Source organism: Calonectris borealis, chromosome 24 (genome assembly GCF_964195595.1).
Source record: "Calonectris borealis chromosome 24, bCalBor7.hap1.2, whole genome shotgun sequence".
In the NCBI taxonomy this organism is placed as follows: Eukaryota; Metazoa; Chordata; class Aves; order Procellariiformes; family Procellariidae; genus Calonectris; species Calonectris borealis.
Window position 1 is genome coordinate 430,269 of NC_134335.1, and position 22,552 is coordinate 452,820.

The 22,552-nt window shown below is 63.4% G+C and overlaps 2 protein-coding genes across 3 annotated transcripts in view; one reads left to right on the top strand and one right to left on the bottom strand.

Moving 5' to 3' along the window:
- The first annotated feature begins 34 nt into the window (after nucleotides 1-34).
- On the top strand, nucleotides 35-5,469 carry LOC142092536 (5-hydroxytryptamine receptor 3A-like). The gene is made up of 9 exons (XM_075172676.1): nucleotides 35-101; nucleotides 2,134-2,297; nucleotides 2,481-2,525; nucleotides 2,881-2,990; nucleotides 3,571-3,740; nucleotides 3,962-4,122; nucleotides 4,380-4,590; nucleotides 4,771-5,004; nucleotides 5,171-5,469. Exons 1-9 carry the CDS (start codon nucleotides 35-37, stop codon nucleotides 5,467-5,469), a joined length of 1,461 nt encoding a protein of 486 aa, XP_075028777.1.
- Nucleotides 5,470-8,431: 2,962 nt separating this feature from the next.
- Nucleotides 8,432-22,552, bottom strand: part of ZBTB16 (zinc finger and BTB domain containing 16) — a 62,275-nt gene continuing 48,154 nt past the window's right edge. For both annotated transcript variants that reach the window (XM_075172795.1, XM_075172794.1), the window contains 3 exons: nucleotides 14,109-14,279; nucleotides 11,725-11,892; nucleotides 8,432-11,438 (listed from right to left, as the gene is read on the bottom strand). In XM_075172795.1, the coding sequence (XP_075028896.1) occupies nucleotides 11,209-11,438; nucleotides 11,725-11,892; nucleotides 14,109-14,279 (569 nt within the window). In that variant the 3' untranslated portion in view covers nucleotides 8,432-11,208. The remainder of the gene's footprint in view (nucleotides 11,439-11,724; nucleotides 11,893-14,108; nucleotides 14,280-22,552) is intronic.

Genomic DNA, 22,552 nt, shown 5'->3' on the forward strand with positions numbered 1-22,552 from the left:
AGGAGGGAGGCAGCGGCTGGGAGCCGGCAGAGCCATGACGCCCGCCGCTCTCGGGGCGCTTCTGGCCCTGCTGCCTCTCGCCTCGACGCTGCAGAGCCAAGGTAAGGCGGGGGGCCCCGCGGGCAGGGCTGGGGGGCTGGGGCAGAACGGGGCGCTCCCCGTACTGAAAGGCACGGTGCAATACCTTCCTAAAACCTGAGCAGCACTGTATGGCATGCAAAGGCTGCTTTTTATAGAGACCTTAATGCTATTGAAAATCAACATACCTGCGAGAAGCCCAAGTGTGGGAAACCTCTTCTGCAAGAGCCCGAGGTGCTGCCTGCCTGGGCAACGCAGGCTGAGCGCCCGCAGCACGGTAACGCGGCGTTTGAACCCAGCTCTGCCTTGTGGGCTCGTCGGTACGGGGCCTCGAAGTGCTCTGGAAGCGTGCAGGGTCTGAGCCCTGAGGATATACATAGAGAGAAACAGGGGGGTCTGCCTGCCTGCCTGCATCCCGCTCTCTGGAAGCTGCTGCCTGAGCCCTCCACCCGATAAAGGGATTTCTCTAATATAACGTTTCAACCCTCGCAACGCAGAGCTGGGTTTTGGGGACGACGGCATGCAGAAGCGATGCTGTGCCTATGGTTTGTAATCTCAGCTCCGCACGGTGCAAAACCGGCTGCCAAAATGTTCACAAGCTACCATTATTATTTTCTCGTTTAACCTTCCTGGGAAATAGTAGAAAAATCTTTGTGCTGTTTTGCACCGGCGCAGCTGAAACCTTTCAGCAGGTGTGTAACTCGGATCTTCGGACTGGTCAGGTAGACAGCCCCTCTCATCGGGGCGTCGTTCCCAACTCCCAGACCTTCTCCCGCAGTTAGCCCGGCAGAGGAGGCAGGAGAGGAGCGGGAGCAGCGACTCTCTCGCCCTAGCGATGCCGGAGATAGGGGGGAAGGAAGGTCTGTGCAGACGCACACCCGTGTGCCAGGGCTGTGCCGAGTTGCACCAGGCGAGTTGCCGGCACAGGTTTGGGGCTGGGCAGACCGGCATGATGCACGGAGCAGCCGGGGCGAACCCAGCCCAGTCTTCCCTCTGCAAAGCCAGAGTATCCCGACCCGGCGCTCGGCAGTGCGGGCGCGAGGAGGAGAGGGCGCGAGGAGGAGGAGAGGGCGCGAGGAGGAGGAGAGGGCGCGAGCCAGCTGCCACCAGCTGCAGCAGGAAAGGCCGCTTGGCCCCAGCCGTGATGACAGCAGCGCCTGTTTTCCTCCCCTTGCCCTAATTGCTGCCTCTCGCCCCCCCTGGCCACCTCCATCGGCGCACGCCTGCCTGGGTGAGGGCCGTGCGCCCGGCCGGCTCCCCGGCATTACTGATCGCGTGCAGGCTTGGAGGGGCTGAGGCTGCTGGTTTTTTTTTTTTTAGCTTGAAGGACAGATTAAAGTTCCCTTCCCGGCAGCTTTTCCCAAGTTCCTGCAGATCTATTCCAATTAGTCCCTTTCATTATGCAGGAATTGGACTGCGGGGCTGAGCGTGCTGCAGAGCAAAGCCACGAGTGCGGCTCTGCCGCCCTGGCTCGGCTGCAGCGTTGCCGGCTGCCTTGCAGCGAGGACGCTGATGCCGTGAGCAATTTGGTCTGCAATTAACGCTGCCGGCACCAGCCGAGGGATTGTTTCCACAGGAAGCAAACGCCAAGATACCAAGATACCTAATAAATGAATTTAGCATCCTGGTTCATCTCTAACCTTCACCGCCTCCACCTGCAGAGCAAAGAAGAAATGCCCCTGGAAGTAGCGAGCGGTAGGAAACTTATCTGGGGGCAGCGAGTCCCTCGTGGGCCCCCGCTGCCACTGCTGTCCTGGCATCCGTCCGGGAGGGAGAGGCAGAAGACGGCAGCGCAGCCCTCCGAGGCTGGGGGAAGGTCACAGCCCCACCCACCTACACAGCAGAAGATATTAATGAAACGTGAGGTGATGGTTCTGGCGGGCAGGCTCCTTTCCCATCGGGATGCTCCTATGTAACTTTGATGGGAAACCCCAACGGGAAAGCGAGGGATGGCAGCCAGCAGCATCCCGCGGTTCGCGGCACACCCTTGGGCGATTGCAGCCGCTGCCCCGCTGCGAGCAGCCCTCCACCCGTCCCCCCCTCCTCTGCCGGCAGGTACCCAGCGGGGGGGCCGGACACCGGAGCCCGCCGAGCCCGCCCTGCGCCGCCTGTCCCACTACCTGCTGGCCCACTACCAGAAGGGCACCCGGCCTGTGCGGGACTGGCGAACGACCACCAATGTGGCTATCGACCTCATGGTCTACGCCATCCTCAGCGTGGTGAGTCCTCTGTTCCCACCCCGCGTGGGGTGGGGGCAGCTGCCTTCAGCGCAGGCAGCTTCTGCATGTCCGCAGCGAGGGGAAGAACGGTACCCGGCGTGCAGCATCCTCCCGGCACGCTCTGCCCATCCTCCAGAGTGCTGGTACCCCCGGTGCCGACACCGTGTCCTCTTCTTCCCGCAGGACGAGAAGAACCAGGTGCTGACCACCTACATCTGGTACAGGCAGGTGAGCAGATGAGACCATGCGACCTCGCCCCTCCCTCGCTGGGACCCCCCAGGGCCGAGCACCCCTGCAGATACAGGTTTTCCCATGGGAGAGGTGTGCGGCCCTGCAGGAGTGCAGCAAGGTCGAACCCATCCCAGGGGATGACAAGACCTCTGCAGGGCACGAACCTCAAGGCACAGCCTTCATGCTCCGTGCTTCACACCGTTGGGTGGTGCGGTAGCTGGAGGACAAGCCCGCCCTCCCTCCCGTGGATGGAGTGGGAGATCGGTTCCCACGGCAGGGTGCTAGCACGGGTTTGGGTCCCGGCGGGGTGGAAGGGACCTTGCCCTCCAAGCCCCTCTCCCTTGCCCCCCAGCACTGGACGGACGAGTTTCTCAGGTGGGACCCGGCGCGCTTCGACAACTTGACGCAGGTCTCCCTCCCCGCGGAGAGCATCTGGGTGCCCGACATCCTCATCAACGAGTTGTGAGTGAGGCGAAGCCCCCGGGGCCGCGGCAGGCAGCCCGGGGTTTGGGCCCCCCTCGCCCGCCGCGGGCACGCGCCGCCCCACACTTTGTATTCCCGGCACAGAGCTGGCAGCCTCCCCGCATCGGGCGAGCTGCAGATGGGGAACGGCTCGGCAGTTGGGCCATTTCCAATGCTGGCTAACCGCAACCGTCGGTAATTACCCGCGCCGTGCCGGGGGTGGGATCCAGATATCTGGAGAAAGGCTTTGTGAAGGCAGCACAATGCGAGGGCAGCTGCAGAGCTGCCGGCCCTTCCCGCGAAGCCAGCCGGCGTCCTTCCCCGCTTTGCTGGGATTTAAGGTGTTCCCGCCGGCTCCAGAGAGCCCCGGGACAAGGCTGCAAACGCTCCTGGGGCTGGGAGAGGGCAGCAGCCCCAGCAGCACAGAGGTGATGCCAGGCAGGCAGGCTTGCATGGGTACTGCCAAAAAAGCGGCTCGGGGAGTAAGCCCCCGGCTCCTGGGGGGCAGGAGCAGCTCGGCAGCAGGAGCCCCTGCCCAGAGTGCTCCCCCACCCTGGTCTCTGTCCCTTGTGCCCCTCAGCGTGGACGTCGGAAGGTCCCCCCATGTCCCCTACGTCTATGTTGGCCACCATGGGGAGGTGCAGAACCTCAAACCCATCCAGGTGATGACGGCCTGCAGCCTGGACATCTACAACTTCCCCTTCGACGTCCAGAACTGCTCGCTCACCTTCACCAGCTGGCTGCACCACAGTGAGTGCCGGGACCCCCACGGCCGGGGGGCTCGGGGGGAGCGGGCAGGACCTCTGCCGGGCTGGAGCTCCGTGCAGAAGGCAACTCACCCCTCTAGATGGCCCCAGCGGATCGGGGATGCGTGCGGGGAGGGCAGGCACCCAGCCCGGCATGGAGGTGCTGGCAGCTGCCGGCGCTTCGGGCCGGGCACCCCTGGTCCTCACCTCTCCTCCGCCCCCCAGTCCGTGACATCAACCTCTCGCTGTGGCGGCAGCCGGAGCTGGTCAAGTTCGACCGGAGCGTCTTCATGAACCAGGGCGAGTGGGAGCTGCTCTACGTCCTCAGTCGCTTCCAGGAGTTCAGCGTCAAGAGCAGCGACAGCTACGCCGAGATGAAGTTCTATGTAAGGCTCTTCGGCTGCCGCGCTTCTCGGGGATGGGGCGCTAAGGAAGGGTCTTGCCACCGTCCCTGTGGCTTGATCACCCAGCTGCTCCCTGCCACGGCGCTCCTGCCTGCGGGCAGGAGGCTCCCGGTGCTGAGCCCTTCCTCTGGCTCACCTTAGTGCATCCCGCCATCCTCCCTGCCGTGGCGGAGAGCCGCACCAGCTCAAGCCCTCGTTTCAGCCCTTCGCTGAGCCTTTCCTGTCTCTCTGTCCCGCAGGTAGTCATCCGGAGACGTCCCCTCTTCTACACCGTCAACCTGCTGCTCCCCAGCATCTTCCTGATGGTCATGGACATCGTGGGCTTCTACCTACCTCCCAACAGTGGCGAGAGGGTCTCTTTCAAGATCACCCTCCTGCTGGGCTACTCGGTTTTCCTCATCATTGTATCCGACACGCTGCCAGCCACTGCGGTCGGCACCCCCTTGATAGGTACGGCGGTGCTACCTGCCAAGCCAACTGCTACGGCAGTGCTGGGCCTGGAGCAGCGGGAGCTGCTGCTCCGTACAGAGACCACAGGTCCCCTAGAGCGGTGGGCAGGGAGGACTCGCGCAGGACCATGCTCTGTGCATGAGCCTTTGCAGGCCACTCACCTCGCTGACATCTCCACAGGCATCTACTTTGTGGTGTGCATGGCGCTGCTCGTCATCAGCCTGACGGAGACCATCCTGATCGTGCGCCTGGTGCACAAGCAAGACCTGCAGCCCCACGTCCCCGACTGGGTGAAGCGCCTGCTGCTGGAACGAGCCACCGTCCTGCTCTGCATCCGGGACAGGGGGAAATTTAGCCAAAGCAGGACGCAGAGCTCGGACATCTCCAGGCAGGCGGAGAACAGCGACAGCACAGGTAAGGGCTGCGGGCCCACGGGAACCGAGGGGGACCGAGCTGCACGTAGCCGTCTACGTCCACGCAGCCCCCGCTTGCGTGGCAATCCGGATGCCCGGGCCACCCTCAGAAATCCCAGCTCCCCGACTAAAGAGAATTTTCGCACTCGCCCCTCTCGATCCCGCAGCCAAGCTGAACCACTACGGCCGTGAAGACCCCCGGGAGTGCGAGACGGCGGGGGGCGCGAGGCCTGCACCGGCCTTTGTCGGCCAGGCGGAGGGCTCCCCGCTGATGCGCGGCGTCCTGCGCGAGATCACCGCCATCCGCCAGTTCCTGGAGAAACGCGAGGAGTTTCGCGACGTCGCCCGCGAGTGGCTGCAAGTGGGCTACGTGTTGGACGTCCTGCTCTTCCGGGCGTACCTGGCGGCCGTCCTGGCCTACGGCATCACGCTGGGCACCCTCTGGTCGGTGTGGCGGGACGCCTGAGCGGCGCCCGCCTTTGGGGGCGGGCGAGGTGGGGACCTCGACGCTGCCTCGCTCCGGAGGCTCTGGGAGTCACCGGTGTTTGCTGACCCGGGCCGCCGCATCCGCCGCCTTCCCCCCCGCTCCGGAGCGGCAGCATCCGAGCACGACGGCAGAGCTGAGGGGGAACCAGCAGGCACCGCTGGCCCCTGCCTAAGCCTTCCCCCCGCCCCATCCCCGGGAGCGACCCCAGCCCGGCCCGACCGGCGGCCGCCGCTTCAGCACCGCGGACAGCGGCCCCGCCGGCCCGGCCCCGCCGCTGCCGCCCGCCCCGGGGGTCCCCGCCGCCCCGAGGGGTCCCAACCGCCCTGGGGGTCCCCGCTGTCCCGGGGGGTCCCAACCGCCCCGGGGATCCACGCTGTCCCAGGGGTCCCCGCCGCTCCGGGAGGGTCCCCTACCCCTCACCCCGTCTGCCCTGGGGAAGCTCCCACCTCTGTGCATGAAGCGCTGGGGGCCACACGCCGGTGTCCCCTTCTCCGTTAGTCCCCTGGGTGTTTATTCCCCCCACCCGGCCGCTGTGCAGGCTTCCCCAGCAGATCCCCATCACACCCCTGCCCAGCAGTACCGTAACTGGGAGAGAACCAGTGCCAGCCAAGGGGGTGCAAACAGGCCAGGCTCCGCGGGCACGCGGTGCTGGAAGAGACCCGCAGAGTCACCGATTGCTGCCCCAATCCCCCTGCTCCCTCTCCCCACCCCTGCCAGGGCAGAGGCACGAGGCTAAGAGGAGAGAAAGGAACCACTGGCTGCCACCCAGAGCAGGGAGTTGTGCCCAAACTGCAAGGAGCCGATCTGCCCGACGCAGTACCCACTCTGGTTTCAGAGCTGGGGGTGCCAGGGGGTTGTGACAAAAAACACCGACAGTGTTTTTGGGGCGGTCCCCTGCCCCAGACCCCGTAAAGGTACAGCTCGCTCTTCACGCCGGTAACGTACCTGAGCGACCAGGCGGGCACCATCCTCGAAAGCGCTGGAGATGACGCGTGGGCCCATCCCGTGCTCTAGCAGCATCTCTGCGTACGGTCGGGCTGCGGGCCGTGGGGGAGAGGTGGGTTGGCGGCGCCCGGCTCTTCCACGTCCACCCCCAAGCCCACCGGCCCTGGACCAAGGGCCCCGCTCGCTGTCCCGGAGCCGTCACCTGCAGGAAAACTCCCCGCTGAGTGACAGGGGGGGCGAGGACGGGTGGAGCGGGCTCCTGCCGGCGCCGGCCCGCGCTAATGCGCTGATGGTCTGTAAGTGGCTGCCTATTGATGAGGTGTCCAGTTAAAGAGTTCGCGAGACACTAAATCAGCCCATTGATCCTGCCGAGATCGATGGTGCTACAGACCTGATCACTGCAGCGGGCAATTAACACCCTCTGGAACGAGCCGCCTTCGTGTAACATCAAACGCTCCAACAGACAAATCCAATGGGCCCATTGACCCGGGTGCGCATTCGAGGGGGCGGCGGGACCGCCGAGCCAGCCTCGCCATCCCTCTCCTGCCCGCTGGGACCCCGGGTGCCCCTCGGGGACCCACCGCGAGATGCTCACCTGCGCCGCCGCATCCCAGGGACCACGTTGGTGGCCACGTGGGCGCTCGGTCTTCCCTCCTTCCCTGCGCTAGGAAGCCGTCCCGCGCCCGACCTAACCCCCTCGTGCCGTTCAGCCGTCCTTTTCCCCTGGAAGAGGAGGCTGCCCGTGCTGGAGGAAGGATCCAGGTTCTCCCTTTGCCCTCTCGCCTGCTTTGGGAAGCGTCGCGCGCGGGAAAAAGTTCCAGGCATCTCTCCGAGGGGAGCCTGGATTTTCCTCTTTAAAAAAAAAAAAAAAAAAAATCAATAAATCTGAATCTAATCTACTAATAAAGGTTTAATGAGGACATAATGTTGATGGAACAGAACATTGTTGCAGCATAATCGCTCCCAGCTGCTGCGCAAGTGTGCAGACAAAGGCCCGGTCCTACGACAATTTCCCCGTTATTATAATAACGCCTTTGTGCCAGGCCAAACGCCGCAGAGCGGTTTCATCCCCCCTTCTCCCAGGGATGCTGCAGCCGGCAGGTTGCTTGCGGCGGGACCACCTCCGCTTGCCTGGACCAGGACCCAAGCTCTCCCTGGAAGAGCTGTGCTGGGGGGGGCTCTGGGATCGCCACCAGGACCTCGGGGGGGGCTCGCAGCCCCCCAAACCCACCGGGAAGCCCCGGGGCACGGGACGAGGCTGGCCTCGATGCCAGTGCACGCGGCAGCCCGGCACACGTCATCATCCATCCCCGGAAAAATACGTGACGCTTTGCATCCAGCGACTCCAACCGCGCCGTAATTAACGTTTAAGTGCATCGCAATGCCCAGGCGGGCGGCGGGCGGCACCCGGGGGGCGCGGGCACGGCCGGGTGACGCTGGCAGCACCTGCCTGGCCCCGCCGCGGTGCGCCGTACAGTTTGCCGCAGCACAAAAGGAGTGCAGGCGCTGCTGTTAATGTAGTCAGTAAATAAATAAAGGAGGGCTTAAGCTTAGTGTACAGCAATCAGTCGAGAACTACAGGATAATTAACGCAGCGGGGGGCCAGACTAGTCTGCAGTCAGGTTTAAATGAACGAGTTCACTTCCATTGAGGCAAACTTGCTCAGCTCCCCGGTGAGCCGCGCAGGCAGCGCCGCAGGCAGCGCGCCGCGGGACGGGGAGGCGTGCGTCCCGGGACGAGGGACGCGGGTTTGCTCCCCGTCCGCGGGGACGTCGGCATCCCCGCATCCCGCGGGCACCCCCCGTCCATCGGGGTTGCTTTAGGGATGGGACCCCCCCGCCACAGCCCCGGGGGAGCCGAGCAGGCACCCCCAAACTCACCACCGCGGGTCCCCCCGCGGCTCGCCCCGAGCCGGCGGGATGCATCCTTCCTCCTCCTCCTCCTCCTCCTCCTCCCAGCGGGCACGGGCACAGGAACAGGAGACGGCAGGCCGAGACAACGGAATTAACTTTATTGGTTGTTTTTTTGTTTTCTAACTGCAGATTCAAGGTATACAACTGAACATTGCTATTTTCCTTATGAGACTTATAAATAAAAATACAAAAAATGTTCACTACAAAAAAATCTACCGTTAGTAGGATGTAAAAAATATTCTCTTTGCTATAGAAGGCACAAACTTCACTTAGTGACACATGGAGAGAAAAAAACCTGCAGCAGTATATTCTTCTTCTTTTTTTTTTTTTGTCTTTTTTTTTCCTCTGTCAGAAACACTGAAGTCTTACAAAGAAATGCATCTGAATCTACACAGGACGAAGGCAGATGCGGAGAGCTGCAACTAGGAGACACCACAACTGGTTTTTTTTTTTTTTTTTTCTTTTTCTTTATTTTTCAGGAAACTTTTAGCTAACGGCATCTGTGGCTAGAGGACAGAGAGGACTCGCAAGCAGAACCGCAAGGGAGCGAACGGCGAGGGGAGAGGGAGAAAGTCGTACAAAAAATAGGAGCCGATAGATACTCTGAGAAAACCGAAGGGGGACTTGGGCACCTTCTGCGCCCGGGCTCAGAGAGGTGCTGAGGTAGACGGAACGAGGACAGCGACGGACCCGAACCACGAGCGGCAACACAGAGCAACGGGACGGGCAGGCGGGCGCTCACGACACCGACGACAAGCCAGGGGAGAGGGAGCCCGGGGCCGCGGGGCCCCGCGGGGCGCTTGGTCCTCACTGCTATGATACACATATATATACTCGTATATATATATATGGGGGGGCGGCGGGGGCTGCGCCACGGCTCGCCGCGCCACGGCAAACAGATGCGGGGACGCGCGCCCGGGGCACCGCGGCACGGCGGCATCGCTCCAACGCCGATCCCAACGCCGCCGAGGGAGGGAGGGAGGGAGGGGGACGGCGGGACGGGAGGGGAGGTTAAAGCAAAAAAAGCCACATGAGCTCGGCCGTGCGCTCCGCAGCACGGCGGCACCCGCGGCCGCACCGCGGGGAGCTACCGCGCACGCGCCAGAAATTGCAGCAACTTTCCGTGTGAAAGAACCGGGTTTTTTTTTTTAACATTTTTTTCTTTTTTTTTCTTTTTTTTTTTTCTTAGGCACAACAATCAAACAAGCCGTTCTCCACAGTCACATCCCGGATTGTACAACAGCGGCGTCCACCCTGCGCGGAGCGGCAAAGGTCCCGCCCGCAGGGGCACACGCGCGTGCAAAGCCGGACCGGGGTGCGAGGGAGGACGCTGCACCCGCAGCCGCATCCCTGCTCGGCACCAGGAGAGGCGGGACGGGCTCTGCCGGGACTGGCAGCCCCCCGCGAGAGGGGCAATCAGCATCCCTCCAAACCGCATCCAGACACCGTCCCGCTCCCCCCGACTCTTCTTCCCCCCTTTTCACCCAAACGCAGCAAAATGACAAAAAAAAGCCGCGGCCGCAAGCGCTGCGCGGGATGGAAGCCGCAGAGCCCGCTTCCGCAGCCGCGAAGGAGAAACACAACAAAAACGAACACAAGAGGTAGCTTCAGAACCGACGCCCCCGGCCCCGCGGGGCCGGGCAAAAAATACCAGTTTTGGTAAGGATAATGCACAACGGGAGGCCGGCAGGGACGCTGCCGCCGCGCCGCCCCTCCACCGCCAGCGCCGGGCACGCGGCTCGCGCCTTCCCGGCCACGCCGCCCCCCGTCCCCCCCAAATCAATAAAAGCTCATGAGGTCACAAAAAAACGAGGTAATTTCAAGTAAAATGTGCTAAACGCGGAAATATTCCAAAAGAAAGTTCAAAAAAACCGAACGAAAAGCGAAACAAAAGGCGAGCGAAGCCACCTGCCACCGGGCACCCCTCGCTTGCGGGTCCTGCAGCTGAGGGCTGGGCAAAAAACCACGCTCGGCACCTTCCGGGCGCCCCGAATTAGCAGAAAAAAGAGGACGCCCCCGTTCGGAGCGATGCCGCGCGCCGGCGGCACCCACGCCGGCGCCGGCATCGACCGCGCGTCACCAAACCGGCCGCGTCTCCCCGCGGGGGGCTTCGCCCTCGCCCCCTGGGAAGGCGGGGAAGGGAGGGGAAATGCATAGAGAGGTCTTTGGTCAGGGGGAGGGCGGCAGCCTCCGGGCGCCCTCGCGCCCACCCAGACCCCGGGCGGCACCGCGAGGCACCCCGGCTCGCACCCGGTTCCCTACTCCAAACACCCTCCTCCGGCTGGGATCCCCCCCGAGGACGCTCTCGCCGAAGCACTTACGGCTCGCCCGACGCCGGCGCTGTCGCAGCTGCGACGCCGCAGCCCGGGAGCGCGGCAACCCTCCCGAAACGGGGGCTGAGCCCCACGCGGAGCCGTGCCCGCGCGTGTGCTGGGGTCCTCAGCGGGGCATCACGCGGTGACAGCGGAAACCCGAAATTAAAGCCTTCCCGAAGCACCGGCCACGCGCGCGCTTTCGGGGAAGCGTGCCGTTCCTACACGGTCTTCCCGGCAGCGCCGGTGGCCGGCACCAGCGGCGACGGAGGGGCCGGCCGCGGAGCCAGTTCCCGGGGGCTGCAAGGGGCGAAAGCTGCCCCGCAGCGAGGCTGCAAGGGCGGCGGGCGCACGAGCAGCCGGGGAGGGGGAGCGGATGGGGCTGGGGAAGGGGCCGGCGCAACCCCCGCCCCGGCGCCAGGATCCTTCCGGCGAGAAGCAACGAACGAGAACCGAAAACAAACAAGGCCGTGGACGCTGCGGGTTTGGTGGTTTTTTTTTTGCCCAGTCCTCCGCCACTCAGCCCCGCCGCCCCTGCGCCTCCTCCCTCAGACGTAGCAGAGGTAGAGATAGGTCTTCTCTATCCGCCAGTCGGTGGGGATCTCCTCCGGCTTGTGGCCCTTCATGTGCTTCTGCATGGCGGAGAGGCTGGGGCAGTACTCCAGGCAAATGGTGCACTGGTAGGGGGAAGCGCCGTTGTGGGTCCGAAGGTGTTTGATCATGGCCGAGTAGTCCCGGGAGCGCTGGTGGCACAGCTTGCACTCGAAGGGCTTCTCGCCTGCGGGAGACGGGGAGACGGGGGCGTCAGCGGGGGCTCGGGGCCTCCGGGCGGTAATTAACTGCCCGGCATCGATGCTGCCGCGGCGGGCACGGCCGATAACCGAGTAATGAACAGCAAAACCGATCTCGCTATTGATCCGCTATTTACAATAGTTACAGGCCGGCGCACCCGATGGTTCGTTATCCCCGGCCGCCGCCCCGGTCCACGCTGCCGGCATCTCCGCCGGCAGGGGGGACCGATCCGGCGCCGCCGGCCTCACCGGAGACCCCCCCGCAGCACGTACCTGTGTGGACCCGGTAGTGGGTCTCCAGCTGGTGCTTGAGGCTGAACTTCTTGCCGCAGCCGTTGCACTCGTAGGGCTTCTCGCCGGTGTGGATGCGCTTGTGGCCCTTCAGCGTGCTCTCGTCCCGGAAGCAGCTGCCGCAGAACTCGCACTCGTAGGGGTGGTCGCCTGCAAGCACACGCGCGCGTCAGAGCCGCCATCGCGGCCACCGCGCCCGGCCAAAACTAGCTCCCCAGCCCGGGTCTACCCCTGGCACCCGCCGCCGCCGCTGCCCCAGGGGATGGAGCATCCCAGCCACCCCAGCACGGCACGCCGGTCCCCGCATCCCGGTGCGGGGGGGATGCTCGGGTCCGCAGCGGGGTGAAGGGACCGGAGGGCGCCGCGCCCCTCCCGCCACCAATTCCCAGGCTCTTCACCCGGCATCGCCGGCACAGACCCGGCCCCGGGCGTCTCCCGCGCTCCAGACCGGGCGGCTGATAAATGAACTCCGGTTCGGCACCAAAGGCAGAATGATTTGAAGGAAAGGTGAGGGCTCCAGCTACTTATTTATTACAGCCGCGAAGGCAAGGACAATAAAGATAGATTGATCGTCCGAGACTTTGTTCATGAATATTTAAATATTACTGATTTGTCTTGTCACTGTAATTACAATTTCTCTGTGCCGCATATCCTACAAGCACAGTTTATGGTAAAGAATGGCCCACTGTATTTCACTTGTCCTGCTGCAGATGTGCGGAGCTGCCAAGCGTGTAATGTTCCCCGCATTTCATACATTTTCTTCAGCTGTGAAGGCTTAAGTCATCCACAGTGACCTACGTTTTTTCATTATCCCCGTGTCAAACTGCACTCGTGCCTGGGCATAAATTGTCCTTCTCGTTATATACTCACATGCCTGCGCTTTCGCTTCCTCTTTAAAATGATATTTTACTCTCTCCCCGTGTGCCGCAGCCGAGACCCGCGGCCCCTCGCCCCCTCCCGCAGCTGCTGCCTGGGCACCGGAGGAGGAGGAGGATGCTCAGGACGCGTTTCGGACCCCCCCTCCCGAGGCGAGGCAGGCGGTGCCTGCTGGCAGCTGGGTTTCACCTCCCCGTGCCCCGTTCCAAATTATCGCCTCGGTTTTCGATCCTACAGTCAAAGACAGCGATTTTGCAGCCTGCGGCAAACCGCATTTCCACGTGCTCAATTTTTAGGAGAAGCCGTGCAAACGGGAGCCAGGGCCCCCAGAGCGCTCCGGCCCCGGGAGGAGCACGAGCATCCCGCATCCGTGCAGGACGAAACCACGCGGTGCGATTAAACACCCCTAAAGCACCGATGATCCCGGTGTTTTCTCACAGCCAGGAGCGGCTAAAGCAGCAGAGGTTGGGGTGGGACACGCACGGCCCGACCCGCAGCCCAGGTCAGCGGATTACCGGCTATAAATAGCTCCAGCGCTCGGCATTAACGCGCTTATCATCAGCGCCCGACTCCCGTTTCCCGCATCGGGACCCCGAGCCCAGGCACACGTGTGGGTCTGGCGGCTGCTGGCCACAGCCCGGACGGAGCGACCCTCCCGCGGAGCTGCCTGCACGTCCCCCCCCAGCAGCCGCTTTTGCGTCCCCTGTCGAGGCCGCACGCATGCACGGGGCTTAACGGGAGAAAGGAGAAGGGGTATCCCGACTCTGCGCGCGTCTTCCTCCCTGCCAGCAACAAAAGCGCAGCTGAGGAGGGTGCACGAGCCTCCAGCTCGCGTGGGCAAAGGACGGGCGAGGAAGGCTGCGCCCCCGCAGCTGCAGAGAGCCGTGGCGCTGGCCGCGATGCACGGCGGGGCTGCAAAGCACTGGGCAGGCTCCCCCCGCACGACCCCACTCGTCCCCCAAGGACTGGCTTTTTCCTGCACCGGGGGGGTTTTGCAGCCAGACCCGAGTGACGGGACCTCTCCCCCCGCCGTCCCCTGGTCCTGCCCGGGGACGCTGGCGGAGGAGCCGAGGACATGGCGCGGGTGCTTTGAGGACGCGGCGTCAGGCGGCCAAAGCCCCGCTCGCCCACCCAGCTCTCCCGGAGCCGAGCCCTGCCCCGGCGGGCTGCGCCACTGAAGCACCAGCTACACGTAGCGCAGGTCGCCCTAATCCCATTAGGGCCGAGCACCCGCTGATTATGTGCATCTACCGCCTGTAAGCCGATGAGGCGGGTATGATCGCACATCCCCTAAGAAGGTCACATGTCACCTTATACCGGATCAACTTATTACACGCGGCTTTTTTTTTTTCCGTTTCGTTTTTCAAATCCAAACAACCTCAGCTGCGGTCGCCTCGATGCTTTTAAGACAATTTCACCTTTCTTGTTTTTTATAGGTGGGGAAGAAGCCTGCCCTAGCCGCCCCAGCCCCGAGCGGCGCGCCGTCGTACCTGTGTGGGAGCGGAGGTGCCTCTTGAGCGCGGTGTGGCTGGGGAAGGTGCGGTTGCACTCGCTGCAGATGTAGCTGCGCACCCCGGCGTGCACCTCCATGTGCTGCTGCAGGGCGCTCTGCGTCTGGAACCGCTTGCCGCACAGCAGGCAGAAGACGGCCATGTCCGTACCTGCGAGAGGGGGGGAGATCCGACTTAGGCACCACCCGGCGCCCCCGTCCCACCGCCCCGCCAGGTGTTGGGGGTCCCCACTCCCTCCCGGCAGCGGGGGTGCTCCTGCAGCAGGGGGGACCCCGAGAGCCGCGGGGCTCTGGGTGTCGTTGGGGTCCCGGCGTGGGACCCGGGCCACCCTGACCCTGCCGCCGCCAGCCCCGCAGGGAGAACGCCGGAGGAGGGCAGGGGGCTTTTATTGCATTGCAGGCAGCTGGAGGCCCCCGCCCTGCGATGCCCAGGGACGCCCAAACGCAAGGCAGCTGCTGGGTGAGCACCGCATCCCCACGCACCTGCGAAAGCTGCCGAGCTCAGACCTCCCCATGCCCAAGGGGAGGAAAGGGGACCCCACGAAGCGCCCCACAAAGCTGCCCCGGGGAGCAGGGGGCTGGATGCAAGAGGGCAACGCGCCCACCCCTGCGCTGCGTGCGATCCCGAGCCGTACCACAAACACAAGCTCCATCCTACCAGCCACGGGCACGGGTATAAAACCGGCTGTGTCAACTCAACAGCAAAAGCGGGGAGAAAACCCAACCCCACCAGGTACTTACACACGGTCAATAAAAATATCAGACCTTTGTGTTATTAAACAATTTGCTGTCGTTTATGCATAGCTGATTGTTCAGAACCTATGAGTCAGTGCAAATTGTATTACGCGGGGAGATTAAGCAAATAAATGCTAGCTTTTTGGAGACATTAAAATGTGAGGACTATGGAAATAAAATTATCTAGAAAATTGTATTAGCAATTCATTAGCAGCAGCAAGATGTTCAAGGTAACCAGCGGATCTGCGCTGCCTTTAGGAACAGCGGGGCTGGGGGGGCTGCTCGCCGTGCTGCCAAAACCAGCCCGGGGGAAGCCGGCGGAGGGGGGCCCACCGGGACCACTGCACCACGGGGCCGGGAAACGGCGGGCAGCGGGCACCTGCCGCGGCGGTGTCGGCATCGTGGTCCTGCCTGGCCCGCAGGCGGGTGCCAGCTAAGGCTGCTCCCCAGCCCACACCCCCAGCCGGGGACCAGCCGGGTGACGGGCATCCCCGAGCGCGTCTCGGTGCGCACCGTCACCCACCCCGGCGTCGTGGTGGCACGCCGCGGCCAGCTCTGCCCTGCAGCTCCAAGGACGCGGGAGCCGGCAGGAGGGACGCTCAGTCCCAGCCTTGGCGAAGCACGCAGCGGGCTGCCCAGAAACGCTCCAAAATCTGCAGAAAGCCCCTGGTGAAATGGGAATAAAAGCAGCGAGAGAGGCGGCCCCGCGCGGGAGCTGCCCTTCTCCCTCCGCAGGGATTTATCCCCCACGCAGCTGCGGACAAAACGCTCCCGAGACAAAAAAAAACCTAGAAAAAAATAAAAAAAAAAAAAAAGCAGGCAGCCCCGAACGGGCCGTGCGAAGCAAATCCCGAGAGGTATGCGGCCCCGCGGCCCTCGGCGGCCCCGGCGGTGACAGCAGGACGGGTCAAAGGTCCCCGGGGCTGAGCCCCCAGCGCCGCGGCCAGCTGCGGAGCGGAGGCCCTGGCCGGCGGGACGCCGGCCCCGATAAATCTGCCGCCAGCAGCCCCCGCTGGGGCCGGGGACAATGGGCTCCCGCGGGGGCGGAGGGCAGGACAATGCCGCCGGGCCGGCGCGCGGGGCCGTAACAAATCCTCCCTGGCACCGTAGGGCCCTCATTTGTGAAACTAATTGGCCCCCGCTTGAAAAAAAAAAACCGGCCCACTCCGGCAGCCGCAGCGACAGGGACGAGCTGCCTCGTGCCCGCACGGGGGGATGCACCCGCCGGTCCACGGGGACGGTGCTGGACCCCCGGAGGCGGCCATCCCCTTGGGGGTGCTGCTTGCCAGGACCCGCCAAAAGGCATTTTTCAATTTTATTTGTTTTTTTTTTTTTTTTAGGTAACGCACGAGTAAATAAACGCGCACCCCGAACGGGGAGGTCGACGTGCACGGGCGCGGCTTGCGGAGGCGCCCGGCGCTCGCCGCCCTCCAAGAGCAGAGCATCCGCGGGGCGCGAAGGCTGACGCCCGGCGCGGAGGCGGAGGACGCAGGAGGCGGCCCTGCATCCCGGCGTCGAGCCCCGCGCCCGGCAGCGGGACGCGGAGGACCGAGGTCAGGCACCGCTTGTTTGCAGCCCCGAGGCTCCGCCGACGCGGCTCTCCAGCAGCCGAGGACGGCGGCACCGAGCAGGGGCTCTGCGGGCACCGTCCCGCTGCGGGCCTTCAATTAAGTCGATTTTTTACATTTTTTTTTTAAGCTGCACGTGCAGCCATCTGCCGCCTTGGGAGAGAGGACGGGAGGCGGGAGAAAACGGGAAAGCTGATGAGAGGGTGGCCGGGGTCGCTGCCGTCCCTGCCGCAGCCGGGCTTTGGCGGTGCCGGGCTTGCCGCCGGGAGAGCCGCACCGGGCGGCGCGGGGACGCGGCGCCGCTCTCCCGGCCGGAGCGCGGCCCTGGGCTCCCACCCCGAGCGCATCCCTGGGCTCCCAGCTGGAGCAGCCCCGAGCCAGCCCTCAGCCATCGGAAGAAAAATCACCCCCGATAAAGAAACGCCGCCGCCCCAAACCAGCGAGAGACGGATTTATTCATTTCCCTGACGTTTTAATGGTTTCTCCCCTTTTTGCGGGAAGATGATTACAAATTAAGCGGCATTTAAACGCTTTTTACTGTCAACAATTAAAAGGGGCGAAGGCGGGCGAGCAATTCATTCCCCGGGAAACGCGGCGGCTCTCGGCGGGCGCCGCCGGCCCTTCCCTCTACTGTACGCCGCACAATGGCCCCGAGCGCGCCATTAATTTCGCAGGATGTTCAAAAGCAAATTAAAATATAAAAAGCCCCCCGGGCACAAGGATAGATACCGAGGGAGGGGGCGGCGTAGGTCAAGCTCGCGGAATTAAAGTCTTAGCAACCGGGGAGGGAGGTTTAAGCGCAGCCCCGTTACGCCGCCTGCGGCAGCCACCTTCGCCCACCTTCCTCGGCTCTGCGCGTCCCTGCCAGACCGGCGCCGTTTGCTGGCAGCCGTGACCATGAAGGGGGCGGCTGCCGGCGCTGCCGTGGGGCTTGGGGCAGAAGCCAGAGCAGGGTGGGTTTTGGGCGCTCTTTGGGAGAGCGCACCGGCTGCGTCGCGCGAGGCGGTTTTACATAGCGGGGGGGTCGGAAATCTGGTTTTTAGGGCACGGATGCTCGTTCCAGGGAGAAAAAACCCCTTCGGCTGCAAGCCTGGGGGCGCACGCCCCGCTCCTCCGGCAGCTGGCTCCCAAACGAGCGCCATCGCCGGGGACGTAAAGACAAGCACGATGCGAGACGCCGCATTCCGCCCCTGTCCGGCTGGCGGCGAGGGACGCTGCAGGCACCACGGCGTCGAGCGCGGCGCCGTCCCCCGCCCGCCGCCTCCGCGAGAGGAGGACTTAAAATAAAAACCGGCATGGCGGCGGGCGAGGGCGGCAGGGCGGGTCTCCCTTCGGAAAGGAGCCGGGCGCGCTCCCGCGCCGGGAAGTTTAGGATGCGGGAGGTGCGCCGGCGGGAGAAAGGCGACACGTCCCCTTTAAAAGGAAATATAATTTACAGTGTGCAGCCAGGCGGCCCATAGTTTCAATCTCGTTTACTATAGAGAAAACTCTGCTAGCTGTTCTCTATCCCACAAATCCGATTTAATCAGACAAGCCAGCCAGCGTGGCTTGAAGTAAAAACGGATAATTAGTAAACAGAGAGCTACTTCAGTGCTTCATTGGCATTCGAGCCGGGCTAGTGTGTCGCATTTAAAATGCAGTCTGATGAAGTTTACAAAATCAAACCATTTGTTACTCCTATTGAAGAGGCTTCAGGCCACTTGCAATTAAATTGGAATTAGTGCTCAGAATGAGATACAGCAAATTCATACTAAAAAGGGATCTGACTTTCAGACATTTGACTTCAAGTTTTTCCCCCCGTGCGCGTGCACGCGCGCCTGCGCGCTCCCGCCGGCTCCCCGCCAGCCCCCCAGACCCCGCGGCAGCACCGCCGGGCCCGGACCCCCGGCACAGGTGGGCGTAGGGCGACCCGGGGACCAGGGATGCTCCGGCGGCAGGGGAGGGGGGACCGAAGGGGACCGATGCCACCGTGCCGGGGAAGCATCCTCCGCCGAGCCCCAGCCGCGGCAGCGCGGCTCCGGTGGTCCCCAGGCGCGCGGAGCCAACATCGGGATGCGCAAACCGAACCGCCCTCCCCGAACCCTCCTCCTCAGGCTGCCATCGTTTCCCTGTCTCTCCTCAGAGCGGTGTTAGGAGACTCAAAAAACGAGGCAGATCTGTCCAGCCGTTGCAGCGATAATCGATAGCGTTAGAAACCCGTAATCGAAGGCTGCAGAGGGGCGCGCCGGGAAGGCTCCGGCGTTACAGCAGGCACGAGGGTGCACGCACCGAAGGATGCCGACGGAGCCCGGCGCTGCCTCTTGCGCCCACCGTCAAACCCCCAAACCCTCGACTCGTGTCCTGCAAACGCGGGGTCTTCAACAAGACTCGCTCCTCCTCCAACCCCCGTATTTAACCTAATCTCTTAGGTGATGCACGTGCCACAGAGGCACGCAAAACTGCCGCTATCCTTAGGGCCGAGGCAGACGGTTCCAAAACCTTCTGGCCGTGCAAAGCAGGGTTGTTGGCTCTCCCCAGATGAGATTTCAGGGACGTCTGATGTTTTTTTGTCAGCACGTCAAGGGCTCCCTACCAGCCTCCACCTCCCGGACAATGCTGCTGGCTGCAGCTGCAGGGGAGGCTGCAGGCTGCTGGCGTGCGTGGAAAGCAGCGCTAGGGGAGGACGGTGCTTTCAGCATCCTCGGGGCCGCGGAGGCAAGCGGACGAAACCATCGGCGACTGCAGCCCGAGAGCTGCAGGTAGCCCTCCCTTCCAGGGAGCTGGCGGCAGCGCTGGCAAGGGGTGCGTCGCCTGGGGCATCCCCACGCACGACGCCGTCGCCCAGGCGGCCGCGCCCGCCCCTCCGCCGGCTTCGGAGCGGGACGCCCACCGCGGAGGGTGCGGGCTGGCCCCCTCGCTGCCCGGCAGCAGATGCCCGAGGCAGGGGCTGGGCAGGCGACGGCCGCCCCGGCTCGGACAGCCCGGGTAGGGTAGGATTGAGAACCATTCCAGCCGGTGGGACTTAAGCACGTACTTAAGGCGCCGGGATCAGCTCGGCACGGAGGGCTGCCTGGGGCCGCCGCACACATCCCGCTGGCAGCAAGCCGAGGAGGAGGAGGAGGACGGGTGATGAAGGAGAGGCAGAAGCAGCGGGCACCAGCACGGTCCCAGGGGTGCTGGCCGGTGGCATCAGCACCGAGGCTGTGTTTTGCCCCGGGAGGGCGGCGGATGCACGCCGCTCGGGGTAAGAAGATTAACCCAGTTTCGGTGTCTGTTTTCGGGATTATTATGAAACCGAAAGCGGCGTTTTCGGCGGCAGCGCCGAAGCAAACCCGCGGTGCGGTGCGAAGGAGCCCTTCCCTGAATGCTGCCATCGCGACACACGACGCCTGCGCGTGCACGCGTGGACGCACGGGTTTTTAAGGGTGTCGCGCCGGGATGGCAGAGCCAGCCCTTCACGACCCCCCGGCCGCTCCGGGGGGTGACGGTGGCACCCGTTAGCCATGCCGGCCGCTTGGTTGCAGCCCAACGGCCCCGACAGCCTTCATGGTTAAATAGAGCGCGGGGGGGAAGGCCCCGGATGATAAACACACGAGATGTGCGCGTTTTGTGCCGGAGTCACCAAATCATCCCGGTTTCAAAGGCTGCCTCCGGACTCCGCGGCTCAGCTTCCGCGCTAATTAACATCTTTATGGAAGGCAAATTCTCCCAAGGGGGCATTTGTTTGATTATTATTATTTACTCGGAGATAGCGCCGCTTTCTTCCCAACTTTAACCGACTGCGGGAAATTAATTCTTAAAAAGCAGCCGGCGCTGCCTGCTCTTCTGCTGCTGCTTTTCCTGCGGGGGGGCTGGATGCGGCCGCCCCGGCTGCAACAGGAGGGCAGGGCATGCCCCCTCCCCGGCACTGCCCGCCGCCTCGGCACCCGCTGGCCTTTTTACCAACGCCTAGAAAAACTCAAGCGTTTCAGAGCAGATGTACAACATCGACCTTGCAAGCACAGGGGATTAAAAAATCCCCCACACCTAAACGCCTCGTTTTTCGCCCCCGCAGCGACGCGCGGTGCTGCTTGCCACCCGGCCGCGGCCCCGCTCTCCCCGTCGCGGGACGCACACGGAGGGTGCTGGAAGTCCGGGCGCCCGCAGCGACCGGGGGAGCGGGCGGCAAGCCCCGAGCCGCGGCTCTGGCACAGGCGGCCCGCGCCCGCCGGGGGTGATTTATTCCGGGGGCCATCTGGACCCGGGGGACAATGCGGTCCCGCATCCCCGTGACCCGGCGCATTAGTCACACCCTCCCCGCTCGACCTCTCCGTCTCCCTTTGAGCGCGGCGGGACGAGCGCATCCCCTTCTCGCCTCCCTTTCGGGGGGCCCTTTGCTCCCCCCGGACCCATCGGCGGCACCTCGCCCCCTTCCCCGCCGCCCTGCATCTCCATCACCGTCATCATCATCATCACCGTCTTCCTTCATTGCGCTTTTCTGCGATTGCTCAGGCAAGAACGATTACGAGGGAGAGCGAGCGGGGAGGGAAAGAGCCCAGCGACTATTAGCGGCGGCGGCTTTATGGCAACAGGCACACAACTCATTCGTTTCATGTTTCGCGGAATATAAAAGCGCCGAAACATTTTAATTTTAAATTCTTATCATTGAATTTACTGCTTTTCTCTCGCAATGATTTGTGTTGCTTTTTAATTTTTACAGTCTCTACAGAAGCCAGATGCTACCGCCTAGGGCCAAAATAATAAAAACCCGCCGCAGTCGCGAGTTACAGAACAAAAAGGAAACGCGCGGCTGACAGAAGTTAATATCTCAATTTAACAGTGCTGCTCCGCTAATGATCCTTTGATATGTGTTTATTTAGAAAGGTCTGATCTTGACCTTGAAAGCAAACTAAACCGCAAAGTCTTTATGAGAGGAGAGAAAGACTTTATTTATAGACTGGCTTTGCGTCAATCACGGCGGCAGCTGGACCGGCGCTGGGTGCAGCGCTGCCAGGCAGCCCGCGGGTCCAAACAGGGCGTCAATCGAGGGCTGCGTTTGGGGGGGGAAGGGCCGCCGAGGAGGACTGCGGCGCGCCCCCACCTCCAGGGCAGGCTGCGAGCCCACGCGCGGAGACCTGCCCGCAAAGCAAGGGACGCGGGCGGCTCCTTGGGACGCTCAGCGTCCGGCCGCATCCTGCCCTCCCCGCACGCGGTCCCCGGGCTTGCCCAGCATCACCCAAACCTGCACCAGCAGAGCACGAGCGGCTCTTCCTCCCGAAGAAACCGAGCGTCGTGCAAACCTCGCCTTTGGAAAGGAAAATCTGACGGCCTTTTTAGGGGCCGATCCCGTTTTACTGCATTTCCACCCCTCGGCTGGGGGAGGCGAGAGCTTCCCGAGCTCCCGGCACCACGCGAGCCTGGGAACGCGCTGCCGGGGCTTCGCGCCTACGGTGCGCTGCGCTTTCGAGCCCGATCTCTGTAGTTTTAGGCCAAACAGGTGTTTGGAGATGTTTACAAACCCTGAAGCCTTCTGGCCGAAGCTGGAGGCATGCCCTCCTTGCAAAAGGTGGAACCCCCACGCCTCCTCCTCGTACCGAATATCTGTCAAAACCTATCAATATACATAAAAAGCCTTCGGGCGGCCAAAAACGTAGCGCATCAACGGGGACAACCTTCCCTTTTCAGCACCCATTAGGCATTTTGGTACCAACCAGCTTACGGTCACGGGAAGCCCTGTAACACCCACCAGGAATACGATAACCTGCCCCGGGGAGCCCGGACGGGAGGGTGCGAGAGGGCGGCGTTTGCGTCCTGCCGCCGCCGCACAAAGCCCACGGGAGATGGGGGCCGGCACAAAAGGCCTCCCTGCGCGCCGGCCGGAGGGATGAACGCCGCCGCCGTCGAGCCCCGTCCGGCCACGCAGCTGAGCGGGGAGAGCTGGGCGGTATCGCGCCCTTGCAAACAGGTCTCCGTTTAGATCCCGAAGGAGCCGGCGGCGGCAACTCAGCCTTAACGCAGGCGTGAAAAACGGCACGCTTGGAGCCGCAGGAAACCTTTCCTGGGAAGGGAAAAAGCATGCCGGAGCGGGGGGATGCGGTTTACCTCTGCAGCGACGGAGCGTGCCCCGGAGCCAGCACCGCGCCGGCGGGAGGGGACGATGCTC